Here is a 16154-nt window from a genome sequence, read left to right as displayed (position 1 = left end):
CTATTTTTTTATTAAATAGAAAATGTAATGCCAGTTACTCTTTAGGTCGTGGTTTCCAGTTACTTCAGTGTAAGGTTCCAACTGACATATTGGGTGGTATCTGTTATGGCAAGGGTTCTTTTTTGTAGAATATATAATTGTTGGATATCTTTGTTTTAGGTGGCATATTAATGTATGGGGCTCTCCTGCTCTTCGAGTCTGAGTTTGTCCACGTGGTTGCCATCTCGTTTACTGCCTTGATTTTGACAGAATTGCTAATGGTTGCATTAACTATAAGGACATGGCACTGGCTAATGGTCGTAGCCGAGTTTTTCAGCCTTGGCTGCTACGTGGCTTCACTTGCTTTTCTTAATGAGTATTTTGGTAAGTTTATTGTGTGCTATGGAATGTAGCTGATTTGTTTGTTCCTGTACCTATGTTTTCATACCTATGTTCCCGTACCTGTGTTCTCGTACCTGTATTCCCATACCTATATTCCTGTACCTATGTTACCATATACAACTTACCATACCTACTTTACCATATCTATGTTCCCATTTACAAGTTACCATACCTATCTTCTTGTACCTATGTTCCCATATACAAGTTACCATACCTATCTTCTCGTACCTATGTTCCCATATACAAGTTACCATACCTATCTTCTCGTACCTATGTTCCCATATACAAGTTACCATACCTATCTTCCTGTACATATGTTCCCATATACAAGTTACCATACCTATCTTCCTGTACATATGTTCCCATATACAAGTTACCATACCTATCTTCCCGTTCCTATCTTCCTATATACAAGTTACCGTACCTATGTTCCCATACACAAGTTACTGTACCTATGTTCCCATATACCAGTTACCGTACCTACGTTACCGTACATATGTTCCCATATGCAAGTTACCGTACCTATCTTCCCGTACCTCTGTTACCATACCTATCTTCACATACCTATGTTAGTGTACCTAGAGCAGTGTTGAACATGATAGCCGTTATTAACCCCTTCCCGACCTTTGACGCATACGCTGCGTCATGAAAGTCGGTGCCATTCCGACCCATGACGCAGCATATGCGTCATGGAAAGATCGCGTCCCTGCAGGCCGGGTGAAAGGGTTAACTCCCATTTCACCCGATCTGCAGGGACAGGGGGAGTGGTAGTTTAGCCCAGGGGGGGTGGCTTCACCCCCTCGTGGCTACGATCGCTCTGATTGGCTGTTGAAAGTGAAACTGCCAATCAGAGCGATTTGTAATATTTCACCTAAAAAACTGGTGAAATATTACAATCCAGCCATGGCCGATGCTGCAATATCATCGGCCATGGCTGGAAATACTAATGTGCCCCCACCCCACTCCTCCGATCGCCCCCCCAGCCCCCCGATCTGTGGTCCGCTCCCCTCCGTCCTGTGCTCCGCTCCCCCGTCCTCCTGTCCGCTTCCCCGTGCACCAATCACACCCCCCGCGCTCCAATCAAACCCCCCCGCACTCCGATCCCCCCCCCCCGCACACAGCGACCCCCCCGTGCTCCGATCCACCCCCCCACACCCCCCCGCACAGCGATCCCTCACCCCGTGCTCCAATCCTTCCCCGTGCTCCAATCCTCCCTCCCGTGTTCCGATCCACCCCCCCCCATGATCCGATCCACCCCCCCCATGATCCGATCCACCCCCCCGTGCTCCGACGCCCCCCCCCGTGCCCTGATCTCCCCCCCCTTATACTTACCTGGCCGCCCGAGGTCCGTCCGTCTTCTTTCCTGGGCGCCGCCATCTTCCAAAATGGCGGGCGCATGTGCAGTGCGCCCGCCGAATCTGCCGGCCGGCAGATTCGTTCCAGAGTGAATTTTGATCACTGAGATATAACCTATCTCAGTGATGAAAATAAAAAAATAGTAAATGACCCCCCCCCTTTGTCACCCCCATAGATAGGGACAATAAAAAAAATAAAGAATTTTTTTTTTTTTCACTAAGGTTGGGGTAAGAACTAGGGTTAGGGTTAGGGGTAGGGTTAGGGGTAGGGTTAGGGTTAGGGGTAGGGTTAGGGGTAGGGTTAGGGCTAGGGGTAGGGGTAGGGTTAGGGGTAGGGTTAGGGTTAGGGGTAGGGTTAGGGCTAGGGTTAGGGTTTCGGTATGTGCACACGTATTCTGGTCCTATGCGGATTTTTCCGCAGCGGATTTGAAAAATCCACAGTGCTATACCGCTGCCGATTTATCGTGGATTTACCGCGGTTTTTCTGCGCATTTCACTGCGGTTTTACAACTGCGATTTTCTATTGGAGCAGTTGTAAAACCGCTGCGGAATCCGCAGAAAGAAGTGACATGCTGCGGAATGTAAACCGCTGCGTTTCCGTGCAGTTTTTCCGCAGCATGTGTACAGCGATTTTTGGTTCCCATAGGTTCACATTGAACTGTAAACTCATGGGAAACTGCTGCGGATCCGCAGTGTTTTCCGCAGCGTGTGCACATACCTTTAGAATTAGGCTATGTGCACACGGTGCGGATTGGCCGCTGCGGATCCGCAGCAGTGTTCCATCAGGTTTACAGTACCATGTAAACATATGGAAAACCAAATCCGCTGTGCCCATGGTGCAGAAAATACCGCGCGGGAACGCTGCGTTGTATTTTCCGCAGCATGCCAATTCTTTGTGCGGATTCCGCAGCGTTTTACACCTGTTCCTCAATAGGAATCCACAGGTGAAATCCGCACAAAAAACACTGGAAATCCACGGTAAATCCACAGGTAAAACGCAGTGCCTTTTACCCGCTGATTTTTCAAAAATGATGCTGAAAAATCTCATACGAATCCGCAACGTTGGCACATAGCCTTAGAGTTGGGTTGGAATTAGGGTTGTGGTTAGGGTTAGGGGTGTGTTGGGGTTAGGGTTGTGGTTAGGGGTGTGTTGGGGTTAGGGTTGTGATTAGGGTTACGGCTACAGTTGGGATAAGGGTTAGGGGTGTGTTGGAGGTAGAATTGAGGGGTTTCCACTGTTTAGGCACTTCAGGGGGTCTCCAAACGCAACATGGCGCCACCATTGATTCCAGCCAATCTTGTATTCAAAAATTCAAATGGTGCTCCCTCACTTCCGAACCCCGACGTGTGCCCAAACAGTGGTTTACCCCCACATATGGGGTACCAGCATACTCAGGACAAACTGCACAACAATTACTGGGGTCCAATTTCTCCTGTTACCCTTGAGAAAATAAAAAATTGCTTGCTAAAACATCATTTTTGAGGAAAGAAAAATGATTTTTTATTTTCACGGCTCTGCGTTGTAAACGTCTGTGAAGCACTTGGGGGTTCAAAGTGCTCACCACATATCTAGATAAGTTCCTTGGGGGGTCTAGTTTCCAAAATGGGGTCACTTGTGGGGGGTTTCTACTGTTTAGGCACACCAGGGGCTCTGCAAACGCAACGTGACGCCCGCAGACCATTCCATCAAAGTCTGCATTTCAAAAGTCACTACTTCCCTTCTGAGCCCCCACGTGTGCCCAAACAGTGGTTTACCCCCACACATGGGATATCAGCGTACTCAGGAGAAACTGGACAACAACTTTTGTGGTCCAATTTCTCCTGTAACCCTTGGGAAAATAAAAAATTCTGGGCTAAAAAATTATTTTTGAGGAAAGAAAACGTATTTATTATTTTCACTGCTCTGTGTTATGAACTTCTGTGAAGCACTTGGGGGTTCAAAGTGCTCACCTCACATCTAGATAAGTTCCTTTCGGGGTCTAGTTTCCAAAATGGGGTCACTTGTGTAGGGTTTCTACTGTTTAGCCACATCAGGGGCTCTGCAAACGCAACGTGACGCCCACAGAGCATTCCATCAAAGTCTGCATTTCAAAACGTCACTACTTCACTTCCGAGCCCCAGCATGTGCCTAAACAGTGTTTTACCCCCACATATGGGGTATCCGCGTACTCAGGAGAAACTGGACAACAACTTTTGGGGTCAAATTTCTCCTGTTACCCTTGGGAAAATAAAAAATTGCGGGCTAAAATTCATTTTTGAGAAAATAATTTTTTTTTTTTATTTTCATGGCTCTGCGTTATAAACTTCTGTGAAGCACTTGAGGGTTCAAAGTGCTCACTACACATCTAGATTAGTTCCTTTGGGGGTCTAGTTTCCAAAATGGGGTAATTTGTGGGGGATCTCCAATGTTTAGGCACACAGGGGCTCTCCAAACGCGACATGGTGTCCGCTAATGATTGGAGATAATTTTCCATTTAAAAAGCCAAATGGCGTGCCTTCCCTTCTGAGCCCTGCCATGCGCCCAAACAGTGGTTTACCCCCACATATGGGGTATCTGCATACTCAGGACAAACTGGACAACAACATTTGTGGTCCAATTTCTCCTATTACCATTGGCAAAATAGGAAATTCCAGGCTAAAAAATCATTTTTGAGAAAAGAAAAATTATTTTTTATTTTCATGGCTCTGCATTATAAACTTCTGTGAAGCACCTGGGGGTTTAAAGTGCTCAGTATGCATCTAGATAAGTTCCTTGGGGGGTCTAGTTTCCAAAATGGGGTCACTTGTGGGGGAGCTCCATTGCATAGGCACACAGGGGCTCTCCAAATGCGACATGGTGTCCGCTAACAATTGGAGCTAATTTTCCATTCAAAAAGTTAAAAGGCGCGCCTTCCCTTCCGAGCCCTGCCGTGTGCCCAAACAGTGGTTTACCCCCACATATGAGGTATCGGCGTACTCGGGAGAAATTGCTCAACAAATTTTAGGATCCATTTTATCCTATTGCCCATGTGAAAATGAAAAAATTGAGGCGAAAATAAATTTTTTGTGAAAAAAAAGTACTTTTTCATTTTTACGGATCAATTTGTGAAGCACCTGAGGGTTTAAAGTGCTCACTAGGCATCTAGATAAGTTCCTTGGGGGGTCCAATTTCCAAAATGGGGTCACTTGTGGGGGAGCTCCAATGTTTAAGCACACAGGGTCTCTCCAAACGCGACATGGTGTCCGCTAACGATGGAGATAATTTTTCATTCAAAAAGTCAAATGGCGCTCCTTCCCTTCCGAGCCTTACCATGTGCCCAAACAGTGGTTTACCCCCACATGTGAAGTATCGGTGTACTCAGGAGAAATTGCCAAACAAATTTTAGGATCCATTTTATCCTGTTGTCCATGTGAAAATGAAAAAATTGAGGCTAAAAGAATTTTTTTGTGAAAAAAAAGTACTTTTTCATTTTTACGGATCAATTTGTGAAGCACCTGGGGGTTTAAAGGGCTCACTATGCATCTAGATAAGTTCCTTGGGGCGTCTAGTTTCCAAAATGGGGTCACTTGTGGGGGAGCTCCAATTTTTAGGCACACGGGGGCTCTCCAAATGTGACATGGTGTCCGCTAAAGAGTGCAGCCAATTTTTCATTCAAAAAGTCAAATGGCGCTCCTTCCCTTCCAAGCCCTGCCGTGCGCCCAAACAGTGGTTTACCCCCACATATGAGGTATCAGCGTACTCAGGACAAATTGGACAACAACGTACGTGGTTCAGTTTCTCCTTTTACCATTGGAAAAATAAAAAAATTGTTGCTGAAAAATCATTTTTGTGACTAAAAAGTTAAATGTTCATTTTTTCCTTCCATGTTGCTTCTGCTGCTGTGCAGCACCTGAAGGGTTAATAAACTTCTTGAATGTGGTTTTGTGCACCTTGAGGGGTGCAGTTTTTAGAATGGTGTCACTTTTGGGTATTTTCAGCCATATAGACCCCTCAAACTGACTTCAAATGTGAGGTGGTCCCTAAAAAAAATGGTTTTGTAAATTTCGTTGTAAAAATGAGAAATCGCTGGTCAAATTTTAACCCTTATAACTTCCTAGCAAAAAAAAATTTTGTTTCCAAAATTGTGCTGATGTAAAGTAGACGTGTGGGAAATGTTATTTATTAACTATTTTGTGTCACATAACTCTCTGGTTTAACAGAATAAAAATTCAAAATGTGAAAATTGCGAAATTTTCAAAATTTTCGCCAAATTTCCGTTTTTATCACAAATAAACACAGAATTTATTGACCTAAATTTACCACTAACATGAAGCCCAATATGTCACGAAAAAACAATCTCAGAACCGCTAGGATCCATTGAAGCGTTCCTGAGTTATTACCTCATGAAGGGACACTGGTCAGAATTGCAAAAAACGGCAAGGTCTTTAAGGTCAAAATAGGCTGGGTCATGAAGGGGTTAATGATTGTATATGCGCCAAACTCCCACATGTTATAGTTTTCACCAAAGTTCGTCCTTTGCACAGCGCCATGGCCCTCTTGATTTTGGAATCACAGACCCTGATCACATTTGTGGATCCTTATCAGTGACGTGTAGGTAACATGTATGATGAATTACTGCCATTGTACTATGGGAACAGTATTAGGCTGGTTTATGTTATGCGAAAATACTATTAACAAGGGTAACATTCCTGCGAGGGAACATTGCAGCCACGTACATTGCTAACCCCGGTGCTCCATCTGCTTTATAACGTCTCTGTAACTTCTTTGCGTTTGCTTCTTTCTCTCTCCTTGTCTCTATTAGGTCTTGGTAGAGTTTCTCTGGGAGCTTTCTTAGGTATGTGATGTCTATATGTCCATATTTTGTGGCATAACTCAGGTTATTCTCTACTTACTTTCATATTTTATGCCAACACTGCAGGTAAATTACAACAACCAAGCCCTCTGTACTTACAATCGTCTATTGACTGAAGGTCAACTAAATAAGCATATTAAACACTATTATATACAGTCTTCTAGAGCTGAACATACTTGGAAAAAAAAATCCATACAGTTTTTCTTCTGTTCCCTGTCATATAACTCGTGTTATACTGTTCTAGCCATCAGCACACAAACTTCCATTCATCACATTTTCTGACATGTCTTTAAAGGGATTCTCGAGAAATAGAAAAAATAAATAACTAAATGACGTCATTATAAATAAATTCTTACACACATTTAATTAGACATAAATTGAATTAAAATAGTTTTGTATGTAATCACTATAGAATTAGAATAGCTTCAGCCCTGTTACACTGCCATAAATCTGTCCTGGACTGTTATGACAGGGGCCTGTGAGCATGTGCAGTAAGTGACCACTTTAATTCTATAATAATTATATCACTGGACAAAGCAATTGTGATTTGCTAATGGAATATATTTAGAATTTTTTTTATAATAACATTTTCTTTACTTGCTTTTTTTCTTTTCTCGGAGAACCCCTTTAAATGAATTTGAATTTGGCAGTATGGATGGATTACAACATGCCTGGTCCTTTGTCTTTGCAAGAGATAATCTGCTGATGAAGGGGCCCAACTATGGCTTATTCCGCTCTCCACTTTGACGTAGATATGCCCAGTTGGCCAGATGAAGCTATGTTTACACTGTGCATGTGCGAAATAGCTTGAGGCGTAACTATAGTGTGGGCATAAATTTAAGTCCCACCCAAATCCTGGAACCTTGTTGGGCTGAAAAGATCTATTTGCCCCATATAAGAAGACCAAATAAAGACTTGTGATAGTTGGTGGTCTATCTTGGAGATTTTTTTTGAGTTCCACCACTAGAAATAGCTGTTAGCTGGCAGTCATTTCATGAGTATGAGCAGCTTTGTGGGTTTCTTTTTACTATTTTACTAACTTTATTACACTAATCCTGTGCTTCAGAGAGTTACAACAAATCCTGTGTGGTATCCATATAGTATATTGTACTCCCAATAGTTCTTCATATAGTATAATGCCCTCTCCATGGTCCTCCATAAAGTTTAATTCATTCCCCATACTCTTTCATGTAGTGCTAGATGGTGGCCCTATTCTAACACATCGGGTATTCTAGAATATGTATGTATGTATATAGCAGCCACATAGTATATAGCACAGCCCACGTAACACAGACAGCCATGTAGTATATAGCACAGCCACGTAGTATATAGGGGCCACATAGTATATAGCAGCCACGTAGTATATAACACAGCCCACGTAGTATATAGCACAGCCACATAGTATATAGCAGCCACGTAGTATATAGCAGCCACGTAGTATATAACACAGCCACATAGTATATAACACAGCCACGTAGTATATAGGAGCCACGTAGTATATAACACAGCCCACGTAGTATATAACACAGCCCCCATAGTATATAGCACAGCCCACGTAGTATATAACACAGCTCACATAGTATATAGCAGCCACGTAGTATATAGCAGCCATGTAGTATATAGCAGCCACGTAGTATATAACACAGCCATGTAGTATATAAGAGCCACGTAGTATATAACACAGCCCACGCAGTATATAGCACAGCCCACGCAGTATATAGCACAGCCCACGTAACAGACAGCCACGTAGTATATAGCATAGCCACGTAGTATATAGCAGCCACTTAGTATATAGCAGCCACTTAGTATATAACACTGCCCACGTAGTATATAGCACAGCCGCGTAGTATATAACACAGCCCACTTAATATATAGCACAGCCCACTTAATATATAACACAGCCCACGTAGTATATAACACTGCCCACGTAGTATATAACACTGCCCACGTAGTATATAAAACTGCAAACGTAGTATACAACACTGCCCACTTAGTATATGACACAGCCCACGTAGTATATAGCAGCCACGCAGTATATAACACAGCCCAAGTACTATATAGCAGTGTGGGCACCATATCCCCATTAAAAAAATAAAATAAAAAATAGTTACATACTCACCCTCCGGCGGCCCCCGGATCCAGGCGAGGCGTTTACCAATGCTCCTCGCGACGCTCCAGTCCCAAGAATGCATTGCGGTCTCACTAGATGATGACGTAGCGGTCTCGCGAGAGCGCACGTTATCATCTCGCGAGACCGCAATGCATGGCCCAGGGCGTCGCGAGGAACAGGAAAGGCACTGGAAGGTGAGAATAGCACGATTTTTAATTTTTTAAAATTATTTTTAACACTAGATCTTTTCACTATTGATGCTTCATAGGCAGCATCAATAGTAAAAAGTTCGTCACATAGGGTTAATAGCAGCGTTAACAGACTGCGTTACACCGCGTTATGCCACGGTGTAACGCAGTCGGTTTAACGGACTGCTACAACGTTATGTGGGTGGCGGGCGCTGACTGGGGGGGAGTATGGAGGGGGCACTGAGTGCAGGACAGTAGGGAGTGGCCATTTCGCGGCCGGACTGTGCCCGTCGCTGGCCGCGACCAATCAGCGACTTGGGATTTCCGTGACAGAAAGACAGACAGAAAGACGGAAGTGACCCTTAGACAATTATATAGTAGATAATGCACTCTCCATAGTCTTTCATACAGTATAATGTAGACCATAGTCTTCCATACAGTATAATGCACTTCCTATAGTCCTCTATAGAGTATTCTGGCCACCACAATGTTCTCACTGATTAAAAAAAATGCAATGCTCAACTCTTCTCATTCTTCTATGTATGACAATCATTTCATGAATATGAGCAGCTTTATGTTTTTTTTCTACTTTACTAACTTTATTATACTAACCCTGTGCTTTAGAGAGTTACAAAAAATCCGGTGGCACCTATAGTTAGTCATGAATAGAATTTTCTAAGCAAAAGCAGTGTATAGATGTGTTCAAAAGGATAGAAAAAAAGTCATATAGAAAAAGAAAAAAGCCAGCTCACCGAAACTCCAGGTGCATGGAACCCCGTACTGATGAGACGTGTTTGTATAAGAAGAAAAAGAGTCTTTATTCTAGCTCCTTAGAATAAAATTTCTTCAAGTTTGTTCAATTACAGTAATTTAAAACATAATAGGCTCCAAGACCGCACTAAAATACACACTGGGACACGAACGACGCGTTTTGATCGCAGAAGCGAGCAATGGTCTGCTCTGAGCCTCCAACATCCCACCTATAACATCCCATCTATAACATACCACCTTTAACATACCACATACAGTATAACATGCCACCTACAGTATAACATGCCACCTATAACATTCCACATACAGTATAACATGCCACCTACAGTATCACATGCCACCTATAACATTCAACATACAGTATAACATGCCACCTACACTAAAATATGCCATGTATAACATGCCACCTACAGTATAATATACCACCTACAGTATAACATACCACGTACAGTATAACTTGCCACGTATAACATGCCACCTGCAGTATAACATGCCACCTACAATATAACATGCCACCTACAGTATAACATGCCACCTACAGTATAGCATGCCACCTATAACATGCCACCTACAGTATAACATGCCGCCTACAGTATAGCATGCCACCTACAGTATAACATGCCAGCTATAACATACCACCTACAGTATAACATGCCACATACAGTATAATATGCCTCATACTTTATAACATGCCACGTATGACATGCCACCTACGGTAAAACATGCCACGTATTATTATTTATTTATATAGCACCATTAATTCCATGGTGCTGTACATGAGACGGGGTTACATCAAAATACAAATATCACTTACAGTAAACAAACTAACAATGACAGACTGGTACAGAGGGGAGAGGACCCTGCCCTTGCGGGCTTACATTCTACAGGATTATGGGGAAGGAGACAGTAGGTCGGGGGTTGCAGTAGCTCCGATGGTGTTGAGGTGGCCGTGTGGTAATTACAGGCATTAAGCTTCTTTGAAGAGGTGGATTTTCAGGTTTCTTTTGAAGGATCCAAATGTGGTGGATAACCGAATGTGTTGGAGCACTGAATTCCAGAGGATGGGGGATATTCGTGAGAAGTCTTGGAGGCGATTGGGTGAGAAGGAGGTCTTGGGAGGACCGGAGATTACGTGAGGGAAGATATCGGGAGATTAGTTTGGAAATATACGGAGGAGAAAGGTTATGGATGGCTTTGTAGGTTAGTGTTAGTAGTTTAAACTGGATACGCTGGGAAATTTGGAGCCAGTGAAGGGATTTAGAAAGAGGGGAAGCAGGAGTGTAGCGAGGAGAGAGATTAATTAGTTGGGCAGCAGAGTTAAGGACGGACTGGAGGGGTGAGAGAGTGTTAGAAGGTGGGCCACAGAGGAGGATGTTGCAGTAGTCGAGGCAGGAGATGATTAGGGCATGCACGAGCATTTTGGTAGAGTGAGGGTTGAGGAAAGGACGGATTCTGGAAAAAATTTTTGAGCTGGAGGCGACAGGAGGTGGCGAGAGCTTGGATGTGCGGTTTGAAGGACAGGGCAGAGTACGAGGTTACTCCGAGGCAGCGGATTTTGGGGACAGGGGAAAATGTGATTTCATTTATTTTGATAGATAGATCAGGTAGGGAAGATATGCAAGATGGAGGAAAGAATTCGTTCAGATTTGTCGACATTGACATAACATGCCACCTACAGTAGAACATTCCACGTCAAACATGCCATGTCGGACGTCCCATCTACAGTATAACATGCTACCTATAACATGCCCTGTTCTAACCTCTGCTTTTCCCCTTTTGATTTGATATTTTTTATAGCACATAAAAGGACTAATAAGAGGCGCATGTACGGCCAGAGCTATTATAGCGTGACATTGTAGAAGACATCCTAAAGATCAGGCAGTGTAACTGCACACAGCACACACGCTTTTCTATTCTATTTTAGCACCAAATTATAACCTATCATCACCCATGATATGTAAGGCCACCATGTAGTTTAATATCCATTGCTTGCTTCCATCATCATGTAAGACGAATGTTTATTGTTACCACGTGTATATGATTATTTTATGGATGCCGGTCCACTAGCAGGCAATATCTGAACACCCAAGAAACTGAAAATTGGCCACCCACGTATATCACATGAACACGCAGTAGTCCGGGTCCTGATTCTTCAGCTTGACGCTCATTGTGTTAGCTTATCATTAATCTAATACTAAACCTGTTGCTCTTCTTTCTATCACAGATGTTGCTTTTATCGCAACACTTGCCTTCCTGTGGAAAGTATCGGCCATCACGGTTGTCAGCTGTCTTCCCCTGTATATTTTGAAGTACTTGAAGCGCAAATTTTCCCCTCCAAGTTACTCCAAGCTTTCATCCTAGTTGCGAACCTTGTGGCGCTCCAGCGGTAACGTGCCTCGCTGCGTTCCAGTGACTTCAGCCTTATGAACGAGATAGCGACAGGAGGCCAAAGAGAAGAGCACAAGACAAAGGCTTTTATATGATACCGGTGTTATAACTGATACAAGTCAGTAAGAAAAGATGAGATGATGCGTGTGCCCTGATTTATCTTCATTGCCACTAATTTGTTTTTATCTTTTATTCCTGCAGTCCCACGTAGCCTTTGAACCATTACTTTATCCTGATATTTCCCTTGTATGCTGCTAATTTATGTTAACATGCACTAGAGGATGTTTATATACAATCTAATAGTATTATTAGGGAGAGAAACGCGACTAATATAATAATAAATTATCTGTCACATAGAAATCAAAAAGTTACTGAGCTTTAGGCTACGTTCACATTTGTGTTGTGCGGCGCAGCGTCGGCGATACAACGCATGCAAAACCCATGCACAACGCAGCGTTTTTTGACGCATGCGTTCATTTTTTGCATGATTTTTGGCGCAGAACAAACTGCATCATGCAGCATCCTCTGCGCCCTGACAGTTGCGCCAAAATGACGCATGCGTCACAAAACGCAAGACAACGCATGTCCATGCGCCCCCCATGTTAAATATAGGGGCGCATGACGCATGCGTATCCGCGGCTGCGCCCGACGCTGCGCCGCACAACGCTAATGTGAACGTAGCCTTAAAGGGTTCCTTAGGTGTCGCCTTCAGCTTTTCTTCTCTATACATTGATTTGCAGTGTATAAACCATCCTTGTAGAAATGAAGCGCTGGATTGGTGGCACTTTGTGTCTCAATCTTATTTTTAAGAGACTGGAAGGCTGTATTCTCACTGATTAGAGTAATGCCCTTAAAGGGGCTGTCCGGAATTAAATTGTCAGCGTCACCGCTGAGCCCAATGGTTAGTTATAGGGATCACATGTGCCGTTGTCATGATGTCTCCACTACAGTCTGTCCACTAAGACCAGAGCAGTGGCAGAGTGGACCGGGGGAGAGTGAATGTAGCCCTCTTATTATTGTTCATAGCAGCAACCCTATGAGAATAGATAATTTAATCCCAGGCAACCTCTTTTTCCCACATAAAACCACTATGAATTGTTAAAGGGATTTTATATGTTTACCTTAAGAATGTCGTGCACTAGGTGGTCAACTGGAGGAAGGTATTGTACCACCGCCCATGTTATAGACAGCAGAAAGGCAGGGTAGCTAAATGCAAGGTGACACTTCCCACAGTTATGTCCCAGACATTATATGAAGGAGTTTTATTTGTAGGTGGTAGTATCGGGTGCCTGCTCACAAGCCCTCACAGAGCGCCTGTCACCAGTCTTGACATGTCAGTTTTAGTAATGTCTCATGGGATGACAATTCTGGAGCATCTCTACTATTGCACTCGTCTTCTGTTGTTCCTTCTGCAGCTCTATGAAATCCCAACTGGACGTTAGCATTTGCCTGGTCAAAGGGACCTGTCCCTACATCGCAAGCACTGATTGGACAGTGTCACACTGCATAGAAACACTCCCAGTTGTCAAATTTGTCATGTACTTCTAGGAGGAATAACTGCCAAACTGCAAACTACAAAGTTATAAGTAAAGATGGCCCATAATTGTTATATTGTAGGGAGTGCAATTGTTTACCAAAATCGATATATCAAGAGAGCTGAAACGTCCTCATAAAGTTCATGTTTGATGATTTAGTTCTACAACTCCACAGTAATAGGCGACCATTTTTGCATTGTTTTATATTCCTGTTGAATATGTTGGTTGATGGCATCATAGTAATTGTCATCAGGATCTGATAAAATAAAACCTAATTAAGAACATAAAACTAACTCTACTTGACTAAAGTCAGCCAAACCTGCATTATCAACAGTGCACTGTGTATGGGGCCTCCCAACTCTTCACCAACAGACCATGTCAGGGGAGAGAAGGACCTGGATTGCTGGATTCCAGACTGCTGATTGGTTTATGTTGTCCATGAGATAAGCTGTGGCCAAAGAAGTCTGGCAGCAGCTCTCTCTTAAAGAACACAGGAGTGCTCAGCCGAGCGAGCGCATCTGTTTATGGAGGAATCCCATCAAGATAACTGCTGGCCAAGCGATCGAATCAGCCATTGTTTGGCCAACAGCTATCTATTATATATGGGGATTTAAGGACTTTCCGCCTGCTAACAGCAGACTGGACATAGATTACGTGTGAGGCCACGGGTTGCACACTGTATTTGCTCGCACTGCTGAAGATCGTTTTAGCTTTTGGCCATGGTTAACTCCCTTAGGCCTAAGCAATGTGATGAACGTGCAGTAAAATCAGACAGAACGAGCACGATTTACATATAGATATTCACATGCTTATATTTCTGTTTGGAAAAAGTGTGCAGAATGGGGGTACAATTCCTAAAGTCATATACTGTATCCTATTTATGTAATATCTGCAGCAATTCAGTCCTGTGTGGATTTTAATCTTAACCTTCTGACGAGCTAGGAGATTGGATTACAAGCATTTAGCCTAAATATTTGTCTGATCTCTGCAATGAAGGGGACAACATGCTCCATACTATGTGGCCCTGCGGCCCCTATAATAGTAATCAGTGTCTGTGATAACTAACGGCGACCTCCGTTTTATCTGTTTAATATTCATTGCTTTCTTGTATAGCAGTGCGCTAGGAAATAATCCTGACGTCGTGCATTGCACTTCCAATATTATTTGGGGGAGGAAGTTCCCTGCACACACAGTGACACATCGTCCGTCTACACTCCTAGCTATCATGGGATTCCCCACCCATATGCTGATTCTCTGCCATTCCTTGGTGACAGGTTCATGAACAAACTTCCAGATTTAAGCAGCAGTATTTCTTCTGCTTATTTATATCGCTCCATTAGTTCCACAGCGCTTCTTTAGTTTTCAGCCCTCCTTGTGTTCTTATTTCACCATTGGCGCCAGATGTTCATCTAACTATTCATGAGATTGCACTAACTGATAATTGCTAGAATTCTAACGTCTGACGTTACATTATAAAATCTCCATAGTCCGGCAGAGACGAACCTTACATTCCGCATCATATACTCGATTGTCACTATGTTTACTTACTTGCCTTGTAATTTGCTTACTTTGGTTACTCAGGTAAAGAGAAAATGTAATGTACTACTGTATTTATTATTGTTCTGTTTGTTCTTCCATTGCTTCTCCTAGATCTGATTTCTATACTGTTCTGTAAATAGCAGGGTATCCGACCACACTGAGATGTGGCACTTGTACCCGTCTCTTCTTTCCCGCTGCACCTCCTGAACGCCTCAATCTTCTGCCCATATATTTATTTTGCCTAAAAGGGAGAATAGATCTCTGACTAGCACCATGAACACCCCTGACACAATTCGCTCGGCCAGTGTTACTTTGAATACCTGACTTCTTCAATCCCTGCATCCAACCTGTAATAGATTCCTGTTCACTTGTAAATACCTGTATTATTTTAAAGCCTGTGGGAATGTAATTGTTTTGGTTAAGATGTCTTTTATTTGAAATACTGTGTATCTTTGTTATAAAAGCAATAAAGTTTCTACAAGAAGCTTTTTTTTGTTTGTGTTTCCTAAGACATATTTTGTAGTACACAATGTTTTATATTACATGACAGTCGAGAGTAAAAAGAATAGCAGTTTTGAGTTTTCCCACAAGATGGCACAATTTACACAAGAATTACTTCTAGGGAAAGCATGTGGCTGACCTTGTGATCATTTATTAACTGTTGTAACTTCAATACATTGTATATTTCTAATAAAGTACTAAAATAACAAACTCTCTATCTTTACAGATTGCATTAACTCATATACGTACGTCCACTTCAAAAGTTAAAAGCATAAGTTTCTGTGGACGAATCAAGACATTTAATGTATTCTTCACTTTGTAGAAGATGTGACATAATAGGGAACCTCATTGTCGCCAAAAAAAAAAATCCGTAATATTCTTTGACAAGTAACCTGTTGCGTGTATGTGTTAATCATAAGTAAGACTACTGTATGGATCTTTGTAGTACAACACAACAGTAAAGATCCCCATACACATTAGAAAATGTCGCCTGAACCTGCCAATATCGATGGGTTTGGCCGATGTTCTAATGTGTATGAAGGCAGCGGCCGACT

The 16154-nt window shown here is 42.8% G+C and overlaps 1 protein-coding gene across 3 annotated transcripts in view; it reads left to right on the top strand.

The window, feature by feature from the left end:
• Positions 1–15583, top strand: part of ATP9B (ATPase phospholipid transporting 9B (putative)) — a 481605-nt gene extending 466022 nt beyond the window's left edge. Inside the window, exons 28-30 of one of the 3 annotated variants that reach the window (XM_069730937.1) lie at positions 160–363; positions 6518–6550; positions 11862–15583. In XM_069730937.1, coding sequence (XP_069587038.1) covers positions 160–363; positions 6518–6550; positions 11862–11998 — 374 coding nt within the window. In that variant the 3' untranslated portion in view covers positions 11999–15583. The remainder of the gene's footprint in view (positions 1–159; positions 364–6517; positions 6551–11861) is intronic. The other 2 variants (XM_069730938.1, XM_069730939.1) reach the window with 2 other exon arrangements.
• Positions 15584–16154: the final 571 nt, after the last annotated feature.

The sequence above is a fragment of the Ranitomeya imitator genome, chromosome 6, assembly GCF_032444005.1.
Source record: "Ranitomeya imitator isolate aRanImi1 chromosome 6, aRanImi1.pri, whole genome shotgun sequence".
NCBI classification, from domain to species: domain Eukaryota; kingdom Metazoa; phylum Chordata; class Amphibia; order Anura; family Dendrobatidae; genus Ranitomeya; species Ranitomeya imitator.
The sequence above is the reverse complement of the archived record's forward strand: the minus strand, read 5'-3'. Positions and strand labels throughout refer to the sequence as shown.